General features: G+C 39.3%; 1 protein-coding gene across 3 annotated transcripts in view; it reads left to right on the forward strand.

The window, feature by feature from the left end:
• The window catches only part of PIK3R1 (phosphoinositide-3-kinase regulatory subunit 1), a 63,763-nt gene that overhangs the window by 27,902 nt on the left and 8,478 nt on the right, over nt 1-27,383 (forward strand). For 2 of the 3 annotated variants that reach the window (XM_064140795.1, XM_064140794.1), the window contains 9 exons: nt 7,735-7,827; nt 9,542-9,616; nt 12,491-12,622; nt 13,506-13,707; nt 13,906-13,985; nt 24,565-24,667; nt 25,312-25,410; nt 25,517-25,697; nt 26,127-26,252. In XM_064140795.1, the coding sequence (XP_063996865.1) occupies nt 7,735-7,827; nt 9,542-9,616; nt 12,491-12,622; nt 13,506-13,707; nt 13,906-13,985; nt 24,565-24,667; nt 25,312-25,410; nt 25,517-25,697; nt 26,127-26,252 (1,091 nt within the window). Of the gene's footprint in view, nt 1-7,734; nt 7,828-9,541; nt 9,617-12,490; nt 12,623-13,505; nt 13,708-13,905; nt 13,986-23,049; nt 23,215-24,564; nt 24,668-25,311; nt 25,411-25,516; nt 25,698-26,126; nt 26,253-27,383 lie in introns of those variants that run through there. The other variant, XM_064140796.1, reaches the window with a different exon arrangement.

A 27,383-nucleotide genomic window follows, 5' to 3' on the forward strand; every position in this document is an offset into this window, starting at 1 on the left:
TCTGGGTGTCACTTGCAGTCAGTACACAGGAGTACAGGAGACTGCCTCATTCTACACCATTGCTTAAAGACTCTGCAGAAATTCATCTCCATTTGAATTTGGCATTGTATGCTGACAAGTGAATAAATTAGCAATTATGGATCCTTAGGAATTTGGATTTATCTCAGGGAAAATGGGTCACAAGAGTGGGATACTTTTTAGAATTCCATTTCTCATATCTAGTAGAATACATAACTGCTGAAATAACATTTCAGTGAAGAAATCAAGCTCTCACATCTCTCAAACTTGTCAATAGCAAGCACAGGTGTTGAACTTCATGGAAAATGATTCTTTCTTCTTGTGCATTATGCCACTGATGTTGCCACTGGCAGAAGTAATTTAGGTGCTTAACCAGCTGCTGGATAACATAGTTGCAACTTGCTTGACAATGACCTTTACCTTTGCATTTATTCTTCTGTGTTAATTAATATGCTTGTGTTTATTATAGTTGAATTCAATGTGAGTCAAAACATTCACATTTGGATTCACTGTATGACTTTCAAACAAGATGATGTGTAAATCTGCGTTCCTGGGTACAGTTGCATGCATGAAAAGTATGTCTGCATGCATGAGGCAATTAGAATCACCTTAAGGCCTGAGCTCTAATATCAGACTTTCTTGTTGAGTTTTGTCACCGAATGCAGTGTATATGTGCAGACTTAAATGCTATTCCTGAAGTAATCTTCATTCAAAGATAAATTCAAGTAATTTCAGTCATTCTTGTATAATATTTAGAAACTACACTCCTTCACATTGTGTGTATTGCTGCAAGTTAAGTTACACTGATTTTTTTTTAATCTTCATATTTACTCTTCTTCTACCAGTAATGAATAGTTTGGCTCAGAAGTGTCTGAAGCTTTAGAATTCCAGCTTTAAATTTCCACTTGTCGTTGCCAGGTACTAACTCTAAAGTGTCTCTTTTTACTGAGAGCCTTTCCAAAAGGTGCAGCTGTGCCCTGGTTTCATCTTGCACTTCTTGTACTGTGTTGCCAACCCTTGAATGTAAGGTATGCCCCTCATCTCCTACATGTTGCCATTACCTTAGAGCTGTTCAGGCCTGTCTGTGTCAGACAGAGGGAAGAGTTTGCAGATTGGAGCAAACCCTGGCTTCTGGTTCATCGCATCGGTTCTCACTGTTCCAATATTGAAATAGTTAAAGGAAAATCCAGCTTTTATCACATGTCATCAGGAGCTTCCTCACTATCTGGAGATCCACTACCAGACTTGTGACTAGAAGGAAGACAAGAAAATTTCATGACTTTTCAGCTTCTCAAAAACTGTAATATTTTAGAGCCTGTGGAATTTTAAAATAAATACAGGAATTTTGGGGGAAAATGATTACTTTAAGTGAAAAACTGGTACTGTATTGCAGCAAAGGGATCTACAAAGCTGCTCAGATTCTAAAGAGTGGATTTAGTTCTTCAAACCTCTGTGCTGTCCTACACCTTGCTTCAAAGCCAAAGATATTTTCAAAATCAGGTACTTAGTGCGGGTTGCATGCAAGCTTTTTATGACTTCTGCTTTACTAAAACTGGTCTATTTGAAAAGCTTTCCTTTCCCTTCAAAGATTTTCATATGCATGCAGAGTTTTATTCTGAAACACCTAATCTAGAATCAGGTCTTCTCTAAGGATAACTTGTACATTGGCTCCTGAAATCAGGTTGTTCTCTTACAAAAATGGGTGTAGTTTAGTTTAGCCTTTGCATTTCCTCTCAGCATTTTTAAATCGAGGGGACTGTTCCCAAACTGTGTTACCTTCTATGTAAATGTTATAAACTGACTTAAGTTCTATAAGTGCTGTTAAATCGTTTTCTTTCTGACAGATGTATCTCATGAGGCCTTTTGCTTTTAATTGAAGATAATTTTCTATTTTGGGTGAAAGTTGAGAAGTCTAAACTGCAAGTCAGTGTCTTGCTGGAAGTTAATTGTGTTGAATGTGGTGCAGTAGGTTTAGGAAATCTAGAACAAGGGGGAGGTTAAGTGATTTTGTTAATGCTGTCTTCTACCTGCTGATAAAGTGCATGTTTTTTTCAATGTTGATGTGCACTGTAACTGTGTGACTTAGACATATTCTTCTGCCATTGCTTCGGTAAAGGTGACTCTGGGCTTTTTACCTATGTGCATGGGGTTTTTTTGGTGGTTTTGCTGTTAGAGCTTACCTCCCATCTGTTCTAGGTTTTCCTACCTATTGCTCCATCTCACTGCTGTAGTATCTCTGCGTCTGTTTCTCTCTACGCGACTCTCCTTTCTTTCCTTGATTTCTGTTGAATGTTGCTGCATGCTGCCTCCAGCTGGAATTACAAGGGAAGCATCTTTGTTTAGAAGTTATGCAATTTCACTGCTGTTATGCAAGAGGGAGAAGGATATTTAATGTAACTAGCTACCTAATGGAGCAGAAAGATACTTTCCTAATATATATAATATAAATTGTTCTCAAAACCTCTTCTTCATCTGCTACAATGTATGGAATGCATTTTGTGCCCTTACCATCCTGTCTGTTAGTAAGTCACAATTTGAGTGTTTTCATAGCATACATATTTATACAACTTAATTTGATCTTTCATTTATTCTTTCAATAGATTTGACCTCACTATAAGATAGATTCAGAGAGTGGGGTCAAAAAAACTATTTCATCTGCATATTGCAAATCAAATTATCTGTATTTTAACATGCCTCACTAGAGGCTTCCTGTAGTGCAGCATCTTTACAAGTTGTGTGTGATAAAACTGATATGATGTTGTGCTGAAAGATTATGTTCCAGGTGGAACCTGAAATTACTTGGAAGAAGTTAAGACATGAAAAGTCCCTACCTTCCCTGAATACTTTGACTTCATTACCAGGGGATCTGCTGGTCAGCTATGTCTATATAACATGCTAAGATATCACCAAGGAAGGAAGTAGTGTGTTTTTAAACAGAACTTATCCTTGTAAAAGCTGTGCAGACAATGATTAGTTATAGTGCTGTGGTCTTTTCTTCCCCCCCCGCCTTCATCATGAGTCTAAGATCAGATTTTCTTCATTGTGCCTACGGCTGTTGATATAACTAGCATATTGTTGAGGCATTTTATAGTCAGATGGAAGTAGCCTCAGTATCACACCCTGGTGCTCATGAGTGACTTCAATCACTCTGATAGTAGTTGAAAAGATCACACAGCCAGGTATACTTAGTCCAGAAAGTTCCTGAAGTGCATTGATGACAACTTTCTCATGCAGATAGTTGAAGAACCAACAAGGAGAGGTGTGATGCTGGACCTTATATTAACAAAGAAAGAAGTCAAGAATGTTAAGGTCAGGAGCAGCCTTGGCTGTAGTGACCATGAACATGGTAGAGTTCTAATTGTTCCTTCTGCCCTGGACTTTAGGAGGGTTAACTTTGTCCTATTTAAAGAACTACTGAAAACTGTTCCATGGGCTAGTACTCTAGATGGTGTGGAGGTCCAAGAGGGATAGTTAATATTCAAACATGACCTCCAAGCTCAAAAATATGTGTACTACTGAAAAAAAAATCTTAGTAGAGAAGGCAGGAGACCAGCATGGATAAGCGAGGAGCTGCTAAAAGAATTTGCATGAAAGAGGGAAGTCTCCAATAACTGGAAAAAGGGTTTAGTCAGCTGGACGATAATAGAAATACTGGCAGAGCATGTTGAGATGCCACAAGGAAGGCCAAAGCTCTTTTGGAACTAAACTTGTCTAGGAAAGTGAAAGGTAACAAGAATGGCTTCTTTAAATACATCAATAGTAGAAGGATAGGGAAAAAGTGGGGCTGTTGGGAGACATGGTGACAGACAGAGCAGAGATGGTGAAATTACTGAATGCCTTCTTTGTCTCAGTCTTTACTGCTAAGCGCAGCCCTCAGGAATCTCAGACCCTGGTGGTAAGGGAGCAAAACTGGAAGGAGCATGTCTCTCCACTGGTCAGTGTGGATTTGGTTAGAGATCACTTAGATGAAATAAAATCACACAAGTCCATGGCCATTGGTGGAGTGCATCCACAAGTGTTGAGGGAGCTGGCTGATGGTGTTGCTGTACTGCTCTCCATAATGTTTGAAAGATCATGGAGAACAGGGGAAGTACCAGAGGACTCTGGTCTTCAGTAACAGGCTTGAAGGAAGACCCAAGCAACGACAGACCAGTCAGCCTCAACTCCATCCCTGGAAATGTGATGGAGCAGCTTGCTCATGAAAGAAAACTAGGTTATCAAGAGTAGCCAGCATCTATTTGCTGAGGGGAAATCTTGCTTGACTAATCTGATAGCCTTCTGCAAAGGCAAGCCCAAATGGATAGATGAAGGGAGGGCAGGGGATACCATCTATCTTGACTTCAGCAAGGCTTTGGAGACTGTCTCCCATATAACATCCTCAAGGGTAAACTCAAGAAAAGTGGGTCAGATGATTGGGTCATGAGGTGGGTTGGTAACCCGTTCAACAGCAGAGCTCAGAGAGTTGTGATCAGGGGCACAGTCCAGTTGAAAGTTTGTGGCCAGTGGTGTTCCCCAGAGATCAATACTGGATCCAGTTTTGTTCAATATCTTCAACCTGGATAAGGGCATTGAGTGTACCCTCAGCAAGTTCACTGATGATACAAAACTGGATGGAGGAGGCTGACACCCATCTCTGCCCTGACACTTTGCTCTGCTTTGGTGAAACCACACCTGGAATACTGTGTTCAGCTTTGGGCTCCCCAATTCAAGAGAAACAGGGAACTGCTAGAATCCAAAAGAGAGCTTCAAGGATGATTGTGGGACTTCTGTCCTATGAAGAAAGACTGAGAGACCTGGGTCTGTTTAGTCTTGAGGGGATCTTATCAACATCTATAAACATCTGAGGAGTGAGTGTCAAGATGAAGGTGCCAGTCTCTTTTCAGTGGCACCCAGTGACAGAATGAGGAACAATGGGTACAAGCTATAACACATGAGCTTCCACCTCAACACGAGGAGACACTGCTTTATAGTGAGGGTGATGGAGCACTGGAACAGGCTGCCCAGAGAGGTTGTGGAGTCTCCTCTGGAGACTCTTGAAACCTTCCTGGATGCATTCCTTTGTAGCCTGCCCTAGGTGATCCTGCTCTGGCAGGGGGCTTGGACTCGATGATCTGTAGAGGTCCCTTCCAATCCCTAACATTCTGTCATTTTGTGATCTTACTTGTCCTTCCAAAGCGTCAATCAGGTGTTAGACTTTTTTTTCATCCCCAGGAATTGTTCTGATTTTCCAGAAGTCATTGAAGAGTAACATCAACAGGCCAGAGATCTGCTTAAGCAATTCTTTTGGGACTCATTGCTCATTTTGTGAGCCTCCTAAATTAAACCATTATGACTAACAGATGTTTTTTTCTAAAGTCTTTCTCATTTATGAATGGACTGGAAAGTATTCCACCATTATACCATCATTCTGCTTCTTTTTGCGAGGAGCATATCTCAGTGTCCCAGTATGTTCCACTTCCATTACTAGCTTGTAAATAATTTATTGTGTCTCCTTAGTTTTCTACAGTTCAAAACTTCTTCTGTACCCTCTTTACTGTGTTACTACTTCTCAGTTGTTTGCATTTTCAGAAAGTTACTTAACTCTTACTTCCATAATTGTCTACTTTCTTGTTCTCAGTTGTGGTATATTACATTTTTTCTGATGCCACAAACTTTTAAATTAAAATCTCCTTATGCATACTTTACTATTAGTTTGGGATTGTTTTGAGTTTTTTTGCGTGGGGTTTTTGGTTGGGTTTTTTTTTTCCTACTTAGTTGCACCTATGTTGGTTTCTTTGGTTTTGGGTTTTTTTTTTTTTTTTTTTTTTTTGGTTTTTTTTTTTTTTTTTTTTTTTTTTTTTTGTTTCAGTCTTCTAGAAACAGACTGGAGTGGATGTGCATGCCTGTGTGTATACATGTTTCCCTATTTGTCCGTGGTAAGTTTAATCAGGCAGAGATCACTGTTGCTTAGGCAACTGGCAACTTTCACTTAAATGATTAAACTTTGTTTATCAGTAATAATGCATCAAACTATGCCAGATGTTTCTGGCAATATTTTAGTAACTTTATGTAAACATTCTTGCTTTCCAAAACTGCTCTAAAACTTCTGAATTACTCCTTTGGCAAAAATAGTGCATTTAGAAATAGGACATCCCTCCCACCACAGAGCCAGAGCATTCTTTATACAGCGTGTTCTCTCCATGAAGAAACTGGACTGCATGAAAGCTAATCATATATATGAAACGACCATATAAAATCTGTATGCATATTTGTTTGAATCTGCAAAATGCCCCTTTCCAGTCATACTGTTATCTGCTCTTAACCAGATGTGGTAGAAAAGAAAATTGTTTCTTCAGGAACGTTACATTGTTGCTAATATTATGCTTGAAAATTGAAAGCAAACAGAGATTATTAAACGTACTTGTAAGTGTAGAATACTTGCTTCTACTGCTATTTAAAGCCTTTGCAAGCCTCCTTTACTCAGGGCACGCGCAGCTCTGAGATGGTGGTGTAGTTAGCTCCCTCATCTGGTGCACAATGGATGTAAATCTGTTGGAAGGTAGGAGAGCCCTGCAGAGGGACCTGGACAGGCTGGATGGGTGGGCAGAGGCCAATGGGATGAGATCTAACATGGACAAGTGCAGGGTTCTGCACTTTGGCCACAACAACCCCAAGCAGCGCTATAGGCTGGGGACTGAGTGGCTGGAGAGCAGCCAGGAGGAAAGGGACCTGGGGGTACTGATAGATAGTAAGCTGAAGATGAGGCAGCAGTGTGCCCAGGTGGCCAAGAGAGCCAATGGCATCCTGGCCTGCACCAGGAACAGTGTGGCCAGTAGGACAAGGGAGGTTCTTCTGCCCTGTACTCAGCATTGGTCAGGCCACACCTTGAGTCCTGTGTCCAGTTCTGGGCCCCTCAATTCAAGAGAGATGTTGAGGTGCTGGAAGGTGTCCAGAGAAGGGCAACAAAGCTGGTGAGGGGCCTGGAGCACAAATCCTATGAGGAGAGGTTGAGGGAGCTGGGCCTGTTTAGCCTGGAGAAGAGGAGGCTCAGGGGTGATCTTATTACTGTCTACAACTACCTGAAGGGGCACTGTAGCCAGGTGGGGGGTGGCCTCTTCTCCCAGGTAACCAGCAACAGAACAAGGGGACACAGTCTCAAGTTGTGCCAGGGTAGGTATAGGCTGGATATTAGGAAGAAGTTCTTCACAGAGGGAGTGATTGGCATTGGAATGGGCTGCCCAGGGAGGTGGTGGAGGCACCGTCCCTGGGGGTCTTCAAGAAAAGCCTGGATGAGGCACTTAGTGCCATGGTCTAGTTGATTGGTTAGGGCTGGGTGCTAGGTTGGACTGGATGATCTTGGAGGTCTCTTCCAACCTGTTTGATTCTATGATTCTAAATGTCTCAGGCCAAAAGATTGGGTTTTTTTCCTTTCTTCGGTGTGTTTTATCTTGGTCTATCCATACACTGCAAACTTATATTGTGTTTTCGTTTCCTGGGCGATAAGGAGAATGGTTCTAAGACTGGTGGAGGTATCTATAAGAAAGTGCTATAAAAATGCAATGCTCATTATTTTTATTCATCTTTCTGATTACTTGTGGACTGTTCTCTTCAGGCCTAACAAATGGTATGCTTGTGCTTTACTTAAAGATTACCTGGTTGTGTTACATGTCATGACTTTGTAAGCAGAAATTCTGTTCATCTGCAGCTTGGCTTATTTTTCTTCTTTTTATTTTACAGCTTTTTCCCTTCCGGATCTTACAGAGCAGTTTGTACCTCCTGATATTGCTCCACCGATTCTCATGAAGATAGTGGAAACAATTGAAAAGAAAGGTAGGCTGAAGAACAATCTTCCAAGTTGTTGGGTTTTTTTAAATTTATGTAAGCCAAGACTGCAGAATCTGATCCAGAGTTGGCATTTCCCCTTTTTAGAGTTGCAAATACATCACATTACTGAAACAGGTATGAAATAATAGTATTTAAGGTTTATTGCATTGGTTTCAGCTCAGTAGAGGCTACTTGTACTGTAGGAACAAACCAAACCTTACCTCAAATTACATTTAATAACTCCACTAAAAAAGTATTCAATAAAGGTAAGGGAAAAGAGTTTTGTATTGCTGTTTTTTTCTAACCTGTAAGCACTTCAAGTTGGCTACGGAAAAGCTGTCATAACACTTAATTGGATACACAGGCAAAGAAGTAATCTTTTTTCACAAAGAAAGAAGGAAAAAAAAGGAAAAAGTTAAAAGAACTGTGTTTAGGCTGCATGAGCCAGTTCTCTACTGCTGGTGTAAGCTAAGCCAGGCAGTGTTATTTTTGTGAGGTTTTTTGATCTCCTGCTTTCCTGTGTTGATGTCTCTCCATCCCTTTGAGGCTTTCTCCTTTATTGTAATGTGGCTTTCATCTTTTTCCCTCTTTCTCTCCTCCTGATTCTTTCTCTGATGTCACCTAATAGTTCTGGTGACGTAAGGAGCAGTTAAGTGGGTCTTGGTCATTCAATATCCTAACAGCTGGGGAGTGGGAGGAAAAGTGTTCTCATTAGTTTCAGGCTTGTGTTCCTCTAGACATAGGTTCTCACATACCGCTCTGACCCCTTAGGAGGGCAGGAGCCATTTTCAAATGAGTAGGAGCTTTCAGTGAGAAGTCAGTGAGAAGAACCTGTATTCAGCAACAGTTTGCATAAGCAGCTACTGTTTCCAGGATTCCCCACTGATACTTTTACATTGCCAATGCTCTGCGTCCCGTGGCATGCTCTCTTTACTTGTGTCTTCTCATTTTCGCTGTAGTAGAGAAGTTGTAAGCACTATCTTTCAGATGGAAACACCCTATTGAAGTGTTCTATTCAGGCAGATTATCAAACTTGTTATGTGAGATACCGTGACATTTTCTGTCACAACAGTAGTGTGAAACTATGCGTACACTGTGAGGTTATGGGCTCTGTGGATAGTTAAGGGTGACCTAAGGGTTACCTGTCCCATAGAAGGGACAGTCTGTTGCTCTTGACTGCATAGAGTGCCAAAGGTTAGGCACACTTGTAGCTTCAAAGTCTCAGCTAAATCTTGAAAGCTAATGAGGATGTGTCGAAACTTTTGTCATATCCCTGTCCTGCTCCTGTGGGGTGGCCTGATTTGGGTCAGCTCTTATCTGCCTGCAAGACCTGGTGTTCCCAGCCTGCATATAGAGTGTAAAGGAAGATCTAGTTCCCATGTTGTCCCTGCAAGCTATTTGCTTCCCTCAGAGATCTGAATCTTGCTTCCTAGTCCTGGCCTTCTAAAGTCAGCTCAAGGAAAGTGGTACAGAATAAGGAACTGCTGGCATCTCTGATCTTCCTTGACCATCTTTTCTGTAGACACAGCAGTTTGCATGTACAAAGAGGTTTCCTACAGTCTTTAAGACTAATCTCACTTCAGTCTGTTGGCTGGGGGATGATAGTGGGAGATTGTTATTAATTTATATTCTGAATAGATGTAAGAAGAGAACAGAGGTATATTCTGTCACGGTGGCAGCTGCTGAAATATAAATATATCCCATCAATTTTGCTTTGAAGGTCTAGAGTGCTCAACTTTGTATGGAACACAAGGTTCAAGCAGCTTAGCAGAATTAAGACAGATGCTTGAATGTGGTAAGTACAGTTCTCTTCCTTAAAGCACTGGGCAGATTTTGTGGTCAGGCTGCTGGGTTTTTTTCCCCTCTGCTCAGCTTATGTGTATGTCCTGGTTCTAGATATGTTAAAAGTACATACAAGTAAAAAATGTTTCTAACTTCTCCACTTCCTATGAAAGACATTTTTAATTTTTACAGTTTGGTGATTTGATGTTTTGGTTTTTTTCATTGCTCTATTGCATTTTTTTTTCCCCAAGAACAACTATTTTAACAATTTCTTGGTCACTTGCTTCTTCAAGGACTGACCATCTATCTGTAGAGAGAAAAACAAAGGTATTTTGCTCAGAAGTAAGACAGACTGTTTGTGTAAGGCTACACAGTGTTATTTTGTAAACAAATGGTCATTCATTTATATACCATTCTCTATATGTATTTTTTTTATCCTTCCCACTTGGGAAGGCAAAAGCTGCACAGTCCTTACCTGCTATAGAGATGATGCTGGAGAAGAAAGGGAGAATTCAATTAATATTGCTGCAGTAGGTTAGGTTCTCAGGTTTTGGATGGTAAAACCTGCTAATGCCACATATCTGTTCAAGTTTCCCGAAATACCATACCTTCTTTTTTTGGTACTTTGGTTTTGCTTCGGCCCAGAATATACTGGCATGGCAACACTCCGTGTTGGTCTTAGAGATCAGAAGCTATTGCTGGGGGAGTGTTTGACCACACTTTTTCAAGCCATGGTGCAATGTGGTGTGAACTTCTACCTGCATAAAAAAAAAAAAACACAAAAAATCACAAGAACTAGAAAATGAAACTGGTTTACATGCCATGTTACCAAATGGAAAAAATAAGCACTATGAAATACCTCACTTCATTTTTAGTAACTGCAAATACTAACAAAATGAACAAGAGATAATATGAAGAGTTGTCTGCTCTTTCAAATCAAAAGAGCATCCTGCCCTCTGTTGCTTGTGGTGGGAGTGAAGGAATGCAGGCAGGGAGAGGAGATGTGAATATGGTGTTAGCAGCCTAAGCCATATTTTTAGTGTTGTAATCATATTTTTCAGTCCAGGTAAATCCAGATTTTCTGTGGCACCATATGAATGCATCTGTTAATTTATATCAATCCCTTTTTAATCTCTAAGCTGAGGTGTAACTGAGGTTATGAATGGCTCACCTGTCTCCTGAAGTAAAGAACTTGTGGTTTATGTGTATTCTTGTTTAAAATGCAGTTTGTTTTCAGAAAAGAAAACAAGACTTCACCCTTTATTATCACTGTTGTCTTTAAGATAGGATCAGAATCTTCCAGTACAAAGCCAGTGCAGTGGATGTCTAGGTACATGGATAGTGACAGATCACATCTCCTCTGCCTCCTCTCTTTGAATTAACAGAATGTTAAATCAGAGAGCTAAGCTGGCTTTAGTCTCAAAGCTGTGAAGTGCATTAGTGTGCTGTTCTGCTTATGGTTAAAATGCTCTTCATACTAACTGGATAATTGCCTGTTAGGTTCAATACAATGCTGTGTAGCTCCAAAATCAAAGTTGACTTGCATCTGGCCAGCTCAGCAGGTGGGAACTGCACCCAAAGAGTTAAGAGTTGCAGATAACCAAAAGTTTGTTCTTACTTATATAACTACAATAATAATTAGTGTTATACTTCAGAGAAGGGCTCAACACTGAAAGAAGCAGGATTTAACTTGTCTTACTGAAATAAAATAGGAAATAAATAGGAAATAAAGTCATTTGAGCAAAAAGCTAATGAAAACTATTTTTTAATGAGTTTGTGGTTAGATTCACTCATATATAATTGCTTTTGTACAATTCATACCCACACTGCAAGTTTATTATCATCTGAGCCATTCATAATGTATTTTTTTCTTGTACAAATTCTTTGGCATCTGGTAAGAATTGAGTTTGTACTGCAGTCTTCCCTTTGGAAAAAATAGACAGGAGATGCAGAAGCACTAAGTTTGTCACTGCCCGCTCTTGGCTGCCTTTTTGCACATGTGTAGATGCACCACGTGTTTGATTCTTCCGCCTCACTCCATGATGAGTTTGGTTTAAATGGGTCAGGTAAGCTCAGCTAGACAAGAAAAGTTGGTCAGCATTAACACCTCTAAATTCTTATACCAAACATGGATCTTCCTGTAAACATCTAGGACTTAAGTTGGCCAGAGCTTCATGTTTTAAGATTAATTCAAATCTTGCTCACACTACAATAAGCACTATTGTATTTTCCTGTTTTTATTTTTCCTGCTGCTATTCCATGCTCCAATGCTAAACCATGAGTCCTTCATGCAACAGTCCCAAACCTTAGCCCAAGTCATAAGTATCCTGGAAGGATATCAGATTTTACAAGATAAATCCTGATCCCTAGAACACTAGGCACCCAGTTCTGCATGTGTGTATTTGTTTTGACTTACTCACACAAATATTTACAGATTTGGAGCCCAAAGTTGTTACTCAAATTTCCAGTCATAACAGAAGTAGCTACCAGTAGAGAAGCTGCATTTCTCCAAATCCTTGATTAGTGCTTAGCTTTTACACAAAATATTTACAAGTAAAACAGAGACATTAAAAATATTCTGATGTTCCATGACATTGCCAAGATGCAGCAAGTCACTACTGTTACTCATAGTTCAGCCTTGCATTGTGTGTGACAGAAGCTGTGGAAGCTATTTTATCAGATGCCAAGGGCCTGGGCATTGTGTTGAGCACTGTATATTCTTTATGTCAAAGATGTGTCTTGGTGTCGTGTGTTATTTCTTACAAGTTATTCTTTGTAAACCAGATAAATAAACAGTTTTGGTTTGGTGTAAAGCCTTCATCTTTAGAGCCTGTTTATTTTTTTCTAGTTTCTAATGTCTAAAAAGTATGTTGCTCTTTCCATTTAGATGCCTCTTCACTGGATTTAGAGACATTTGATGTGCATACTTTAGCAGATGCTCTAAAGAGGTATCTCCTGGACCTGCCAAATCCCATTATTCCAGCAGCTGTTTACAGTGACATGATTTCTGTAGCTCAAGGTATGATTATCACATTACTTCAAGCATTAGACAAAAAAGCATTCAGGATTATGGATACCTGGTCATCCAGCTGTCACCCACAGAACAGGGAAAATTGCACACAAGTTGGGCAGTGTCTCAGACAGCATGTATACCTTCACCACATTTGATGAAAGCTCTTTCAATGCAGATCTAGACATGCATTATTTAGTTACCTATTTAGGTAAACATAATGGAAAATAGAACAGGTAACACAGTTCTCTTCTATTTAGTAAGAAGAACGAGTATAGAAAAACTAGGGAGGAAAAATCAAGGACTTGTCTGTATGCAGAAAGCTAATTTTTAACTTTTTTTATCAGTGCTGACAAAGTAAATGTATTAGAGGTCACAGCATTCTGTACTACATTGGGAGCTGCAGATTATTAAGTGAGAAGTACATGCATGTGAGATTCATCATCTATAGTGGTCATTTCAAACAAGTACAGATTGTAGGCTTTCAGCTCATGGGCCAAGTATTCTGTTATATGTCTCGGGACAGGATATTGTTACTGGTAACCTTCAAAGTTAGAACAGCACCTGTGGAACTTATCTACTTCATCTCAGAATTAGCCAATCATGTGTGGTGCCAAACACAAGACAAACCTCTACCAGTACGCTTTGAACACATTGTGGTTTTTACCAAAATGCATGTCTGTTTCCATTTGACTTGTAAATAATTGTTCTTCACTTTTCCCTGAGCATGATATTTTCAAAAGAAGGAAGAAGTCTTACGGCACTAATGAAGGACAGAATTTAATTTCTTTTTCTGTAAATTGATGCTTCCAAAACCATCATAAATAGTTTCATTTTACTTGTTGAATGTTCCCTTGCTCCTATCAAGAGCCTTTTATCTCTTTGCTTGCAGAAGTGCAGAGCACAGAGGAATATGCTCAGTTGCTGAAGAAACTCATCAGATCTCCAAATATACCTCCCCAGTATTGGCTCACACTCCAATATTTGCTCAAACATTTCCTCAGAGTTTGTCAAGCCTCCAGCAAAAATCTCTTGAATGCAAGGTCTCTGGCTGAAATTTTCAGCCCTCTGCTTTTCAAGTTCCAGGTAGCAAGGTACGTGGATCATCTTTATCATATCTTGTATTGTAAATACGGGTTAGTTATATTTGAAAGTAAGTGTAATGAATTAATTTTCTGACCACCTAATGTGGAGAGCATTGTTAATTTTTTTTCTGATTTTTTTTTTTAAAGAATTCTGGTGTAAACTCTTGCATTTTTCTTAGTTTTTACTGCCTTATCCATATCTTGCAGCTCTGATAATACAGAACTACACATAAAAATCGTAGAAGTCTTAATCACAAGTGAATGGAATGAGAGACAGCCTGTACCAGGTAAAAACTATTTTAATTTTTGAAGTTATATACCATTGTTTCCTCAAATGCTAAAATGCAGCTTAAGGACAATAAATGCTTGGGGATTTATTGTTTTCTTTTTCTTTTTCTTTTTTAATCAAACTTAATGCTAAAATGTGTCATCGCAGAACTAAGAATCTCTTCTTATGTTCTGTAGTGCTGTGCAACATTTGTTTTATAAGAAATAGTCTCTTTTGTTAGTTTTATTTTAGTACCTATAGTTTATTCAGCTTTGGGACTTCCATTTCTTTTAAATTAAAGAGTGAGTAGGAATTTGTGGATTTTTAGTACTTACAAACCAATAGGATCCATATCATAGTGTGTGTGGGAGGGGTATGTTCTGTTGGTTTTATTTAACTTCCACTTTACTCCCAGACAAATTTTTTTAGCAGTACAATACCTCGTAGAGGTCATTGGAAGAAAGTGCAATTTCCCCTTTTATTTACATATGTGTCTTTTACAATCCAGAGACTCAAAAAGATTTATTTTATCAATATCAATAAACAATGTATAAAATACTAAAACTCCATTCAGGAAAGTTAGATTACCCTTGTACTGATTCTGTGAGTTATCAACTAATTTAGTCAACAAACAGTAAAACCCACCTCCAATTTGTGAAAAAGTCTATCATTCTAAATCAGGTATACGGTAGGAGCAAGGCAGAGTTACTGACCACATGTGAAGGAAGTTAACACAGAGGACTTTAGACGTTCACTTAGAGCAATTCCTTTTACAGTGTATTAACAGAGAATATCCAAACAAGGGACAGGGCAATGGTAAGGAAAACACTGAGCAAACTATAGCTTTCCTGTCTCTGTGTTCAAAGTGTGAGGTAAATTTCATGGCAGACTGACTTGTAGGGCTGCTTAAGATTTGAAGAGCAAGAGCACAGCAGCAGAAAAATACTTAATATTTCAGGTAGGCACATTGTGTAATCCTCTTCTTCAAGTAATGAAGATTAATTTGAAATAGCTAAGATTTTTTGTTCCTGCTGCTTTAATTGGAAGGCTGTTCCAGCCCTGCCAGTTCTGTTAGTTGGGAACCTCTCCTTTACATTTAGTGTAAATCTGTTTTCAGATACTTTTTAACCTATTTGGTTTTGTTCAGTTTCATCAAAATGGGTGAGGAGGTATTTCCAGAACCACTGTGTATTTTTCTTCCTAATGCTTTGTGACAACTAAGAGAATCCAAACTTCTAATGCTGATTTTTCCTATTTTACTAAGACTGAGCAAATAACTGCCAATTTTAGAGAATTATTCTTTGCCACCTGTTACAAGCCTTGAAACAGAAAATGCATTATTGAGTCCTGGAATACTCTAAACAGTTTGCCAATAGTGTTGGGGGGTTAAATTACAAGTTTCCAAATGTTTAGAGTATGTAAATCTGTATCACTAGGGGCACTGATTTGGGAGCTTACAAAGGTGTGGTCACAGCAGGAGTTTTTTAAGTTTCAAAGTATTAAGATGCACTTGAGAGATCATTTGTTGCATGTTGTCCTGAGTTGCTTCATGTGGAAAGTAAAAGTGAAAGACATTATTGATCTTAGAAGTACTAATGAGGATAAGGAGTAAAGTCATCTTGAGGGTATCATTAGGGTGCTTGAGGCAGTGTGGCTGTATCCATCAAATGTGTATGGGTTCATATGATATTAATAATCCAAACCTAACATTTGCATTTTTTAACACTGCTTCTGCATTAATTAATATTTTGCAATGTAGTAGTTTATTTTAAAGTTCCTTCTGTGATTTTCCATATGATCTGTTAAGAAAGATCATAGGAACTTCTGTTTCTCATACCACAGATCGCTATGCATTTCAAAGACCATCCTGGGCAGCAGAATGTTTTTTTTTTTAGTAAAACTTTTCACTTCTATTAATATACTGAAAAATAGGTGCACTTTTCAAGCTTTGTAATCTGTGGTTAGCCAGCTTCTGCTTTTAAGCCTGTAAAGCCTGTAAAACTCAGAAGTTGAATCTTAATGGAATATTACATAAATTTGCAGGGTTAGGACGCAAGTCTGTTTTCTACATCAAAATAATGCAGTGTCCTGATCATCTGAAGTGGTCTGGTTTTAACAGTTCTCATAGAAGATGTATTTTTTCAGAACTATGTTAAAGATTATTGCTTGTAGTAGCTTCAGTTTCCATAAAATTTGTTTAGAGACACTGTAACAACAGGAAGATTCCTACATAAGAAGTGTTCTGCAAATGATGATTTTTAAGCAGAAGCAGTTGTACTTGTTGAAAGTAATGTAATGACAACTAAGTGATAACAGGGAAGCCAATGCAGTGATAGTTTCTTCCCTCTTCCTTTGTTATTCTTATGCCTGGATGAAAATATTCTCTCTAAAATGAGCTGTGATTAGAGTTTTAGTTATACCCTATGTATGCCACGTGGAGATACATTAAAGGTACTGCTGGAGATCTCAACAAGGAGAAGATTTTTGCACAACAGTGACATTTTTTCTTACCACATCACCCACTGACTATCCTTCTTGCCTCAGAGCAGTGGAAAGTATGCAACTGGCCTTGCATATGATATGTCGTAAAAACTAAATCTGAAATTGGCTATCTTTAAGTGGACATCCTAAAGTGATGCTTTACACACCTAGGAGCTACTCCTAGGTCGTTACTTGTTGATTTTTTTTTTTAATCACAGAAAACTCTGGACTGATTTTGCCTTTTTTTTTCTCTCTGTCACAGTGTTCAACACAAACTATGTGTTTTAATCTGTGAATTAGAACAGTGCTTAGCTCTTCACAAAAATTAAAGTACTAACAGAAAAACCTGTTCTATCTATGTCTGTGTAGGTGAAGACAAAGTGATGGTTGTTTATTTGAATAACTAATTGCTAGCAGGATCCATTTTCTGATAGCCATCTCATTGTTCAAACTGATTAGTAGTAAAGCTAGAGATTATGTTAGTGGGCTAGCAAAGTGATTTAGCATCCCTTTTTAACACACTTGTTTGATGAATAGCTATACAAGCTTTAAATTAAAAAGTAATTCTAATTTTACATTCAGAATCAAACTGCATGTCTCTAAATACAGTATTGAAACCAGTAATATTAGAATAAAATAACTTTAAGAGATTATAGCTTACAGTGCTGCTTATTTCTCATGGAATCTCAGACATCATTCAGAGGTGTGATGGCATGTGTGCTTTTAGAGGTAAATATTGAAAAATACCCTGTATTTATAGGTATAGAAGATTTTTTTCAGTTACTTTTCAAGGATCATGAAGGCTTATGCATTTCTCATCTGCAGTTCTGCCCTAGATGCAGGTCACAGAGCTGTCCATGTGGCCTGGGTGCATGCTTGGAGCAACATGGTGGATTTGAAGTTGGTATCTGTGAAGGAAAGTTGTACAGAGGAAACTGAAGTAATTGGGAATCTTGGGAGGTGATTTTTTGGTGGAAGTCAGGGAAATAAGAATCACCTTGGTCAGGGGGTGTTACAGAACATGGAGCATGTCTTTGTGTGAGTGTAAGATGTCTTATTGTGGATTAGCTAAGAGGAAAGGACAAGAGAGCATGGAGGCACCGCAGTATCATCAAGGTTGGAAGAGACCTCATAGATCATCAAGTCCAACCTGTTACCACAGAGCTCAAGGCTAGACCATGGCACCAAGTGCCATGTCCAATCCTGCCTTGAACAGCTCCAGGGACAGCGACTCCTCCACCTCCCTGGGCAGCCCATTCCATAGGCATATAGGGAGTTGGGTGGCATTGCAGGCAAACAGGCTGGTAAGGAACAGCTATTGCAGTGGTGGGAAGGAGCTGCCATCCTGTCGGGCTAAGGGAAGCCTCCAGTGGTCTCTGTGCTAGCTCAAGCTGCTTCATCTATCCCAGTCTCTCAGGCTTGTAAGCAAGACTGTAAATAATGGTTCCAGCTGTGAGATACTGCAGTTGCAATCATGAATAGGTTTTACTGCTCACCAGGCCACAGTTATTGTGAGTGCCTTACACATAACTGCCTACTTGCTAGGGATGGGGTGAGAGTCCTGACAGTGTTGCCAAGATGTAGACATTTGCTTTTTGCTGCACAAAATAGCAGCAAGCATGGTAGTGTAACAGCCAGAGCAGGGCAAGCGTAAAAGCTAATTAGTTTCTATTGTAATTGGACGCAAGAGTTCTCCTGGACTACTGCAGTGGACAGGCTTAGTAACGTACTCAGGAGACAAAGATGTAGCAGCGCTGTGGCTGGTTAATGCTTTATGGTGAAGGGGACGGAGTACTGAACCAGGCTGTCCGGAGACATTGCGGAGTCTCTCACTCTGGAGACATCCTGCCTAGCTGCGTCCCTGTGCTCTAGACCATGGTGCTTGGCAAGGGGTTGGACGAAGTGACCGCCGGAGGCCCCTTCCGCCCCTGGCGCTGTGTGTTTCTCTGACGTTGCTGCGCCACGCCGCGGGGCTCGGCGGGCCCGTGCGCAGCGCCCGACCCAGAGCGCGGGTAGCAGCCTGAGGGCGGCACCTGTCCGGCGGAGCTGGGGCCGCGCAGGAGGGGTGCTGCAGTTCCTGGCGCCAGCCGGCAGGGGGCGGCCTTTCGCAGGGAATGGCGCCCGCGCGCTGCCCGCCCAGCCCTCCCGGCGCGGCCCGGGCGCGGCGCTACTTGCGCCGTGGAGTTCCTTCTGCGCTCAGCGCCCGCACTAAAGGCGCTGGGGGTTTGACAGACTGATGCGTGTGTGTCTGCGTAACTGTGTGCAGCGCACACCTCCGCAGGCCTGTCAAGCCTGAATAGTTTTCTTCCTGCTTTATGCACCATTTTATTTAAAAGGAAAAAAAGCGCCTTCTGGATGGAAGAAGCTACGAGCACGACAGAACTAGCAGGCTGCCGGCTCTCTGCAAGTACGAATTGATGGATTCACTGGTACCGCTCCAGTTTTGTGTGAAAATGCAGATATGTGCAGCCCAGGCTCTTTTTTGACGAGACACTGGACTTGATTCTCTCCCGCAGGGTGATCAGGAAACTCAGTTTTGCACAAGGCAGTGGCATCCAGAAAGAAATTTGACTTGGGAGCAAAGCCTTACCTTTTGTCTCTATGTGGGTACTTGGGCTTCATGAAATGATGGACACTTTTTGGACTGGGTTTGGTTGTCTTTTCTCATTTGGGAATATGTTTCTGTCTTGTGGCTGTATAAGAAGTGTTATCTACTGTTTCTGTAATTTTAAGAGGAAATAGGAGGCATATCAATTCCTGTTAGAAGTTGGATTACTTCAAAGACATAGGTTACCCACCTCCTTTAGAAGCAGACCTTACCCTTATGACTGCTACTTTAAATTATATATAGAACTGACAATTGTTTGAGTAGGCAGAGGCTGAACTGATCAACTGTAAAATGTCCAAGTTGCAGTGCAGATATTTGGGATTTCACAAAGTATTTTGGAGAACCAGAGGATTTTGGTAGGTGGTGTGTTCAGGAGGTGAAAGCTTTTCAATGCCATTTGTCTGCCATAAGGAACACAGGCACATCTCAAGGGACACAGCTACTGGAAAGTTCTCACTGTTTCCAGCAAGTAGGAGGAAGACGCTGATCTTCTTTCTCTGAATATTGTGATCTGCTTCTCCTTCCTCTTTGGTTTCCTTGTGAAAAATATATCCAACAAAAAAGTTAACCTCTGTAGCCAAAGTGGAGCAGACTTTTCAGCTGCTGCTGGGTTCACTCCTTTAGCGAGCTCCTTTATAAATATGTAAAGGGTGAGTGCCAGGAGGATGGAGCCAGGTTCTTCGCTGTGATGCCCGATGACAGGACAAGGGGCAATGGGTGGAAGCTGAGGCATAGGAAGTTTCATTTAAACGTGAGGTGAATTTTTTTTCACTGTGAGGGTGGTGGGACACTGGAACAGGCTGCCCAGGGGAGCTGTGAAGTCTCCCTCTCTGGAGAAATTAAAAATCCGTCTGGATGCATTCCTGTATAATCTGGTATAGGTGATCTTGCTCTGGCAGGGGGGTTGAACTAGGTGATTTTGCAAGGTCCCTTCTAGCCCCTGACATTTTATGAAGTCTGATCTCTACCAAACATTAAGGGAAAGAAAATACATTTGACCTAATCTTCTCCCTTTCTGTAGCAGTCCCCTTTCCCATCTGCCTGCCCAAGAAATGAACAGTGCTGACATACTGAAAAACACTATGGATACAGACAGGTGTTTTTTTTTGCTATTTTCAGTTTATAGGAAATAGATAAAATGCCTTGCAGTGTCATGCTAAAGGTCTTCAAGAAGCACCTGCATTTGTGGTCCAGCATCAATGTGTAGGAGGTGATCCTGTGCTTGCAATCAGGCTCTTTTGCTTGCGTAGGACTGCTCTTGGAGATACAGCTCTTTTCAACACAGATTTTGGTTTGGTTTTGTTCTTTTTCTGCAGTAAGTTAGTTAGCCACTTCCTTTACTTGTGTGTTCATGCTGCTTTTTAATACTGCCTTCAGCAGCCAGTGACAGAGACTATTAAGGTCTCTTACAATGGTCTGATCATTTACTTATCTAAAATGATAAAGTTACCCCTGCATTGGCCACTTGTTAGCTGATGACAACTTTTGCTTTGAATCTGGCTTTCCCTCCCCCACCTGAAATCCCTGGCTCAGCAAATATTTGAACCTGCCCAAGTTAATCATGAAACTGAGATCTTTATCTGAAAGAGACGTGCAAGCTACTGAGGGTGGTGGTTTTTTTTTTTTTTCCTTGTACTAAAGTCAGGTTCACTTTTAATGATGAAGCAGAGTAAGTGGATACCTTCTGCACAGCACAGAGCTTTAAGCACATAAGGGAGAGAAGGCTTGGGTTTTCTCACCGCATGTTACAGCTCTTTTAGGGATCTTTGTGGAACAGTGGTTGGAAAGCAGAGGAATTTATTTTTGCAGACAAATTTTTTTCTTCGTTGCTTCAGAGAGGCATCCTAGTAAAAGGAGGTTTAAAAACACTTTTTAAGCAAGAATTTTGTACGAGGAAACCAATTAATTCTGAGGTTATTGGATTATATTTCCAGACTGTATTACAAGGGCAAGCATTTGCGATGCATAATTTACAGAGTAAGTGATTTTGTATTTCTCTGTGTGTTTTCTTCATCATCTCATGGATATATTGTACTTTAAGTGATTACTATCAATTGTACTATAAGTTAGGGCTTTCATGGGTTTAAGATACATGAATGAAAGTCAGGGACCTTATTTCCTCTCCAGATTATAAAGGGAATGGGGAATCACCTGTCTGCCTCTTGTCTTTTCTAGCCTGCAAGGTGGTCTAGTCTGAGCTGAGCACTAACTTGATTATACAATTGTGGGCAGTCCAAAATTTGGTCAATTAAACCTAGTGGAAGTAATTTTTCCTGAAAGGCTTTATTGAAAGGAATAAAGGAGTCATACTGATCCTCCAGGAGACCTAAATGCAGCAGTGTAGCCTGTGTAGAAAATCTTTATAATTTAATTTAAATAATTACATTGGCAACTCTGCTGTTTGGGTAGCAGGTGGGCTAAACCTCCAAGTTCAGTGTTTGGACTTGTGTCTGGGATAATAGTAAGTATCTTATTTCATTTTGGAAATGGAAGGAATCTTTGGAGCATGTCTACCTAAACAGGGAGCAGAGAGTCTGCTTCAGCATGAATTTAAGCCTGTTAACTTAGAAAGCAAACTAGATGTTGCCACTCTATAAACATGTTCTTTTATGTTAATGCTTTTCTAAAAGGGGTGAGCTGCTGAGGGGCACAAAGAGGGAATAGATATGTGTGACATTTTTAGGAAGGATAGAAATTGTGTTAATTTTTTTAATGAGTATTTGCAAGATAGACACATTTCAGCTGCACTAGGATTTCTTATGATGTAGGCACAGATAGTTGCTACAGCTACTCTTTGTTGTGTCTATTTTTGGTATCTGGTTTTCTGCCCCCATAGATTATAACAAGTATAAAGCATTCACATGGCATTACATATAGCATTCTCGTCCAGGATTAATAGTCTATTCTGTGCATGTTTCTTCTAAGAGGTCTGAGAGAGTTACAGCCAGCAATGGGGGAAGTTAAGGATGAATATTTATAAAGAGTAGGAGGATACTGATGACAAAGTCAAGTGAGGAAGGAGACAGTAAAAAGACGTTCTTGCATTTAAAAACTATAACTTTGATAAATATCTGAATGAAAACGTGGTAGAGAAACATTGTGAAAAGGCAAACTAAATCTTATTGTATCCAGGCTTTTATGTTCAGTAAAATCACTTTCTGAGATCTTGCTCAGTTTTGGCTTTATTGCACTGATTAGACAATTCTGATGAATGTAAGATTACAAAATTTTCTTTTTAGATTTCGATCTGAGTTAATCTATATTGACTGGAATTGTATTTTATTACAAAATTATGGAGGAGGAGCAAGCAGTCATCTGTGCATTAATCACATCTTCTATAATAGTATCAAGTATATCTGACCTGTGTATACATTAAAATAACAGAAATCCGCACAGATTAAAAGCATCATCCATATTTCATGTGGAGATAGATATGTCTCTGTTGCGTATGTACATGTAAAATGTCTGTAATGGATACAACACACACAGAGTCACGCTCTTTTCACTTCTGCATCTTTAATATGTACAATAAGTATAGAAGCCTTTTAAAGCTTCTTGAATGGTAAACTTAAGGCATCCAAGCAGGTGAATGCAGCTGAGATGTGACCGACCTACTTCTAAAATGAGCTGGCTGGTATATGTGAGCGTGTATGTGTTGTGTGTGCGTGTGTGTGAGAGCTACGTGCTGCAGCATATCAGGCTTTTGTCATCCTGCCAGGATTGGACTGTACCATGCTGCAAAGTCAGGAAAATGAGCCAGAAACATGAGCAAGGATAGCCCTCTCACTGTTTTTATTTATAATACCAGGTTTATATTGCAGTTATGCTAAATGCAGATTCTTTCTGAAACTGAAATCGGTTCAAGATTAATGCTGAACAAAATGATGAAACAGGAGTGGTCTGGTGACATTATTTTGACAGGATTGGCTGAGGATTATGATGTAATAGGTTACAGTGCAGCCCCTTATAGGTTTTAAAATGAATTCCAAGACACCATTACAAAGAGAGCCTGACTCTTCTTGTATCTGAGCTTACTCAGTGAAACTCGTACAAATGTACAATACTGTGTGGAATATGGAAGAACTGGATATAGAATATCCTAAGACAGATATAAATTGTGGCACAGACTTGATGTTTTACATAGAAATGGATCCACCAGGTAAAACTGCAGTCTTATTATGGCAGACTTATTTCATTTTGATTTTTACAGTAACTGCTGTAAATTCTTAGTAGATGTGTAGGATTTCTTTACTTTGTCATTGATACAGATAAGTTTTTTTCTCTTTCCTTTTTTTCATAAATTAGAATTGAGTTGCATGGTTGTAGTAATTAGAATCTTAACCTGTAGAAATACCTACCTGCTTACTTAATTGAATTTTTACTGAATTGACCTGTTTCTGTTTTGAGTTCTAGTTGTGGTATTATATTGTCAAAAAATGTATTTCTCTTATTATTTTTGCTATCTCTGTTTCACACTGTGACTAAAAGGAGATGCTGTTGCAACACTTTTATTTCCTGAAATAGTGATTGCAAATCATTGTTTTGAATTGAGGAAAAAATGTATTTTGAAACCTGTGAGCATTAATTGAATAGCTGATAGCACATATTTTTTTCACATCATATAAAAATGTTGTGTTATCTTTTGATATTCATTGCAACTTTAAGAACAATGCCTTTTGTAGCTAGTCATAATATACAGGAGAGGGACATCCATAAGGAGTGATGTACTTACTGGAGAACTAAAAGATCTGGGTTTAGTCCTGATTCTTATTTAGTCCTGTTTTGTACTAAGTCAGGAGTGCTGCAGTATCTTCTCTGGCACCCACTGGTATGCATATGCAGCTCTGACATTGAAAAAAAGGGGATGTGGTTTTTAATCAGTCCTGGCATTTGGAACACAATTTGTTCTGCAGAATACTAAGATTAACACAAGGGATATTTGGGTCACAGATGGGCATCTTAAAGTGTTGTTTCGGCAAATCATTGCACAGAATGCTGAGGATCACAGAAACCCAGTTCTTCTTAAAATCTACTGTTACTGCTGTGGGTTTGCATCTCTTGATATTCAGCTTCTAGATGAGGAAGCAGCATTATGCTTCTAAGATCATTACACAGACAGTGAAAAAGAGATAATTTACATGTTTTATTACTTATATTCATCTGCAGATAGTGGAAGGATATAAAAGCAAACTTCAGATTTTTTTTTTCTCAAATGCTTTCTTTGCAAGGGGAGGAGACAGTATGGTGTTACATTTTGCCTAATATATATTATTGAAAGAGTGATATACTTTTCTGAAACACTAAATGTTTGCTGTTAAATTATGATTTCCAGTAAAACACTCTTGATTCTTCTAGTATTTTTTGAAAACAGATAGTGATGGAAAACTCTGGTTTGTAACCTTTTCTTTTATTATTATTATTTATGTCATAATATGTAATTTCAGTGAATATATATTCAAGCTTTCAGTGAGTAGTAATGAACTTTTTTTTTCCTCCCTTTCATGTGCAGCACTGCCTCCTAAGCCACCAAAACCTAATACTGTAACTAACAACAGCATGAATAACAACATGTCATTACAAGATGCTGAATGGTACTGGGGAGATATCTCAAGGTAAATCAACTCAAGACATCTATTTCTTATGTTTGACTTTATGTTCTTGCTATGCTTTGTATGTGTATTTATATGTATGTATAGAACAACTGTGGATCTGAGGGCCATTTTCCGAAACAAACATGTTACCGTTGGGTTTATTCCACACATGACTAAAAAGTTACTGACAGTCAGCTAGAATGCAGTGTGTGAAATGACTCTTCTGTTACTTTAAGACATCTATATGAAATCTTATTACAAAAAGATAGCACAAAGAAATTAATATTTTCTTCTTGTCTTTCATCTGGAACCTCAACTGTAGGCACAATAGTTAACAAGTCAGACTAACAAGTGCCATGTATTAGGAAGTTTTTTTCTGCACTGTATGTAGGTACGTTTGATCAACAGTGGCTACTCCAGTTGTGCAGACTTGTATGAAGACCTTTGCATGATTACAATTCTGTCTATCCGTGAGAGGACATAGAATATATCATTTTGTATCCCAGTTGCTGTTCAGCAATGTTAAATAAGCCATTAAGTAACAGTACTTATTAAAATGGAGGGGTAGTAGTCTTCTAGAAACTGCTTACTATAAACCAGAAGAATTTAGTGCATAATGAGAGAAAAGAAACTGAAATGATTGGTTACTTTTGGTTTCATTTTAGAGAAGAAGTAAATGAGAAGCTTCGAGACACAGCTGATGGTACCTTTCTGGTACGAGATGCTTCAACCAAAATGCACGGTGACTACACACTCACACTGAGGTAAGATCAGTTATGGTAGGTCTGTACTACTTGAGAATAAAATTCAGTCTTCTTTAAGAAATAGTACTTGAAGTATGCCTAATTTTTCAACAAACTTCAATTGCAGGAAAGGAGGAAATAACAAATTAATCAAAATATTTCATCGAGATGGAAAATATGGCTTTTCTGATCCTCTGACTTTCAACTCTGTGGTTGAGCTAATAAACCACTACCGGAATGAATCTCTAGCCCAGTATAATCCTAAACTGGATGTAAAATTACTGTATCCAGTGTCTAAATACCAGCAGGTAATTTGGTGTCTTTTTCTTTGTGTTTTACTAAAATACAGAGGTATTACTGCACGCTGAGAAGTCATTTGTCATGAGGGACTTCAGTTCTGTTAATATTCAATTAAAATTAATAGGAGACAAAAATGGCTGTTTTTGTTTAAAACTGTCTCCACAGTTTGCATATAAAAAACTGCAATTTTAAATACTGCAGGTGCTATATTAAGAAATAAACTTAAGTTAACAAATATTCCACTCATTAATGAGTAAATGCACCATTTTCTCATTTGCATATTATGCATAGTAGTATATTGTATCTCCATATTTATGAACGAAGAGTCACATTTACCATGTAACTATCTAGGCATTTTTAAGCACTTTTATCCTGAAAAATCTGTGCAATATAATTTTTGCTTTATGAACTACCTTTCCTTCTGCTCATCGTTCCAGGATCAAGTTGTAAAAGAGGACAGCATTGAAGCAGTGGGAAAGAAATTACATGAATATAATACACAGTTCCAAGAGAAAAGCCGAGAATATGACAGACTCTATGAAGACTACACAAGAACATCTCAGGTAAGCTAGATTTGAAACAAAAGGGAGAAGGAAGACTTAAATTTAGGAGTTATCGCTGTAAATTCATACTGTCATCTTCCTCCATCCTCTTACTCTCTTCACCACCACTCCCATTGCCCAAAAGAGGGAACATCCCTGATGTTCTTGCTCAGTATACTGGAATTGCTTACACATGCTTGCATAGTCACCACCTGCAATCTAACCTACTCTGTGTCAAATTCTAACATCTGCATACAAAGCAAGCACAGAAGTGTGTTTATTTACCAGCACTTCTGCGTACTGACTTCATCAAACTGAGTTATGCTTTTCCACATTTTTAAGGAAGCATTGTATTTTATTAATAGCTGTTGAAGAGTCTGGTTTCATCTGTGTAAGGTAGGTGATGTGTGTAGCTACAGTGCAAGAATGAAAAGCTGCCTTTGTCCTGCTTTCAACTCCATTAATTATTAGCCACGTCTTGAAGTGCCAGTGAATTGGTCTGGATTTAGAGACCCAGAATCAAGGCTGCCCCTTCAAATGTGCAGGAAATACTCCTGAAAATTACTGAAGAAAAGTGTAGAAGTGCAGACAGCTTGAACAAATGGCTTAAAAGACTTGTATGTTAGTTTAACACTGCTGTAACAAGGCTCACTTCCAAAAATCAGAGCAAGTGGGGAAAAAGCTGTTATGGTTAGACTGAACCACTGAGCCACTAGGAACCATCAGTGCAGAGCACTACTGCACCACCCCCGCTTCTGCCTCCCCTCCTGAAGGAAGTGAAGGAGGACTCAGGAAGCAGATTACAGAAAACCCCTGTGAGCTAACATAAGGGAAAGAATTAATGAAATGACAGAAAATAATGTAAGGAAAAATACATTGTTTGTATCAGGCAGGGGAAGAGAAGAAATATGAACCACAGATTCAACTGAATCTGTAGCAAATTGTCTGTACAGGGGCAAGAGGATGGACTAGATGACCTCTTGAGACCTGTCCAGGCCAATATCATACACATTTGTTTCAGAAAGCTAGATGTACCTCTGAGACAAATGCAAGGCATTGATACAAAGGGCAAAGTGTGTTGCCATAAGCTTCTATTCATCACTAATAAAACTTACTTATACAAAACAAGATTGTTTTATCTTTGTCTAGCAG

This window comes from Pogoniulus pusillus, chromosome Z, assembly GCF_015220805.1.
Source record: "Pogoniulus pusillus isolate bPogPus1 chromosome Z, bPogPus1.pri, whole genome shotgun sequence".
Classification (NCBI taxonomy): domain Eukaryota; kingdom Metazoa; phylum Chordata; class Aves; order Piciformes; family Lybiidae; genus Pogoniulus; species Pogoniulus pusillus.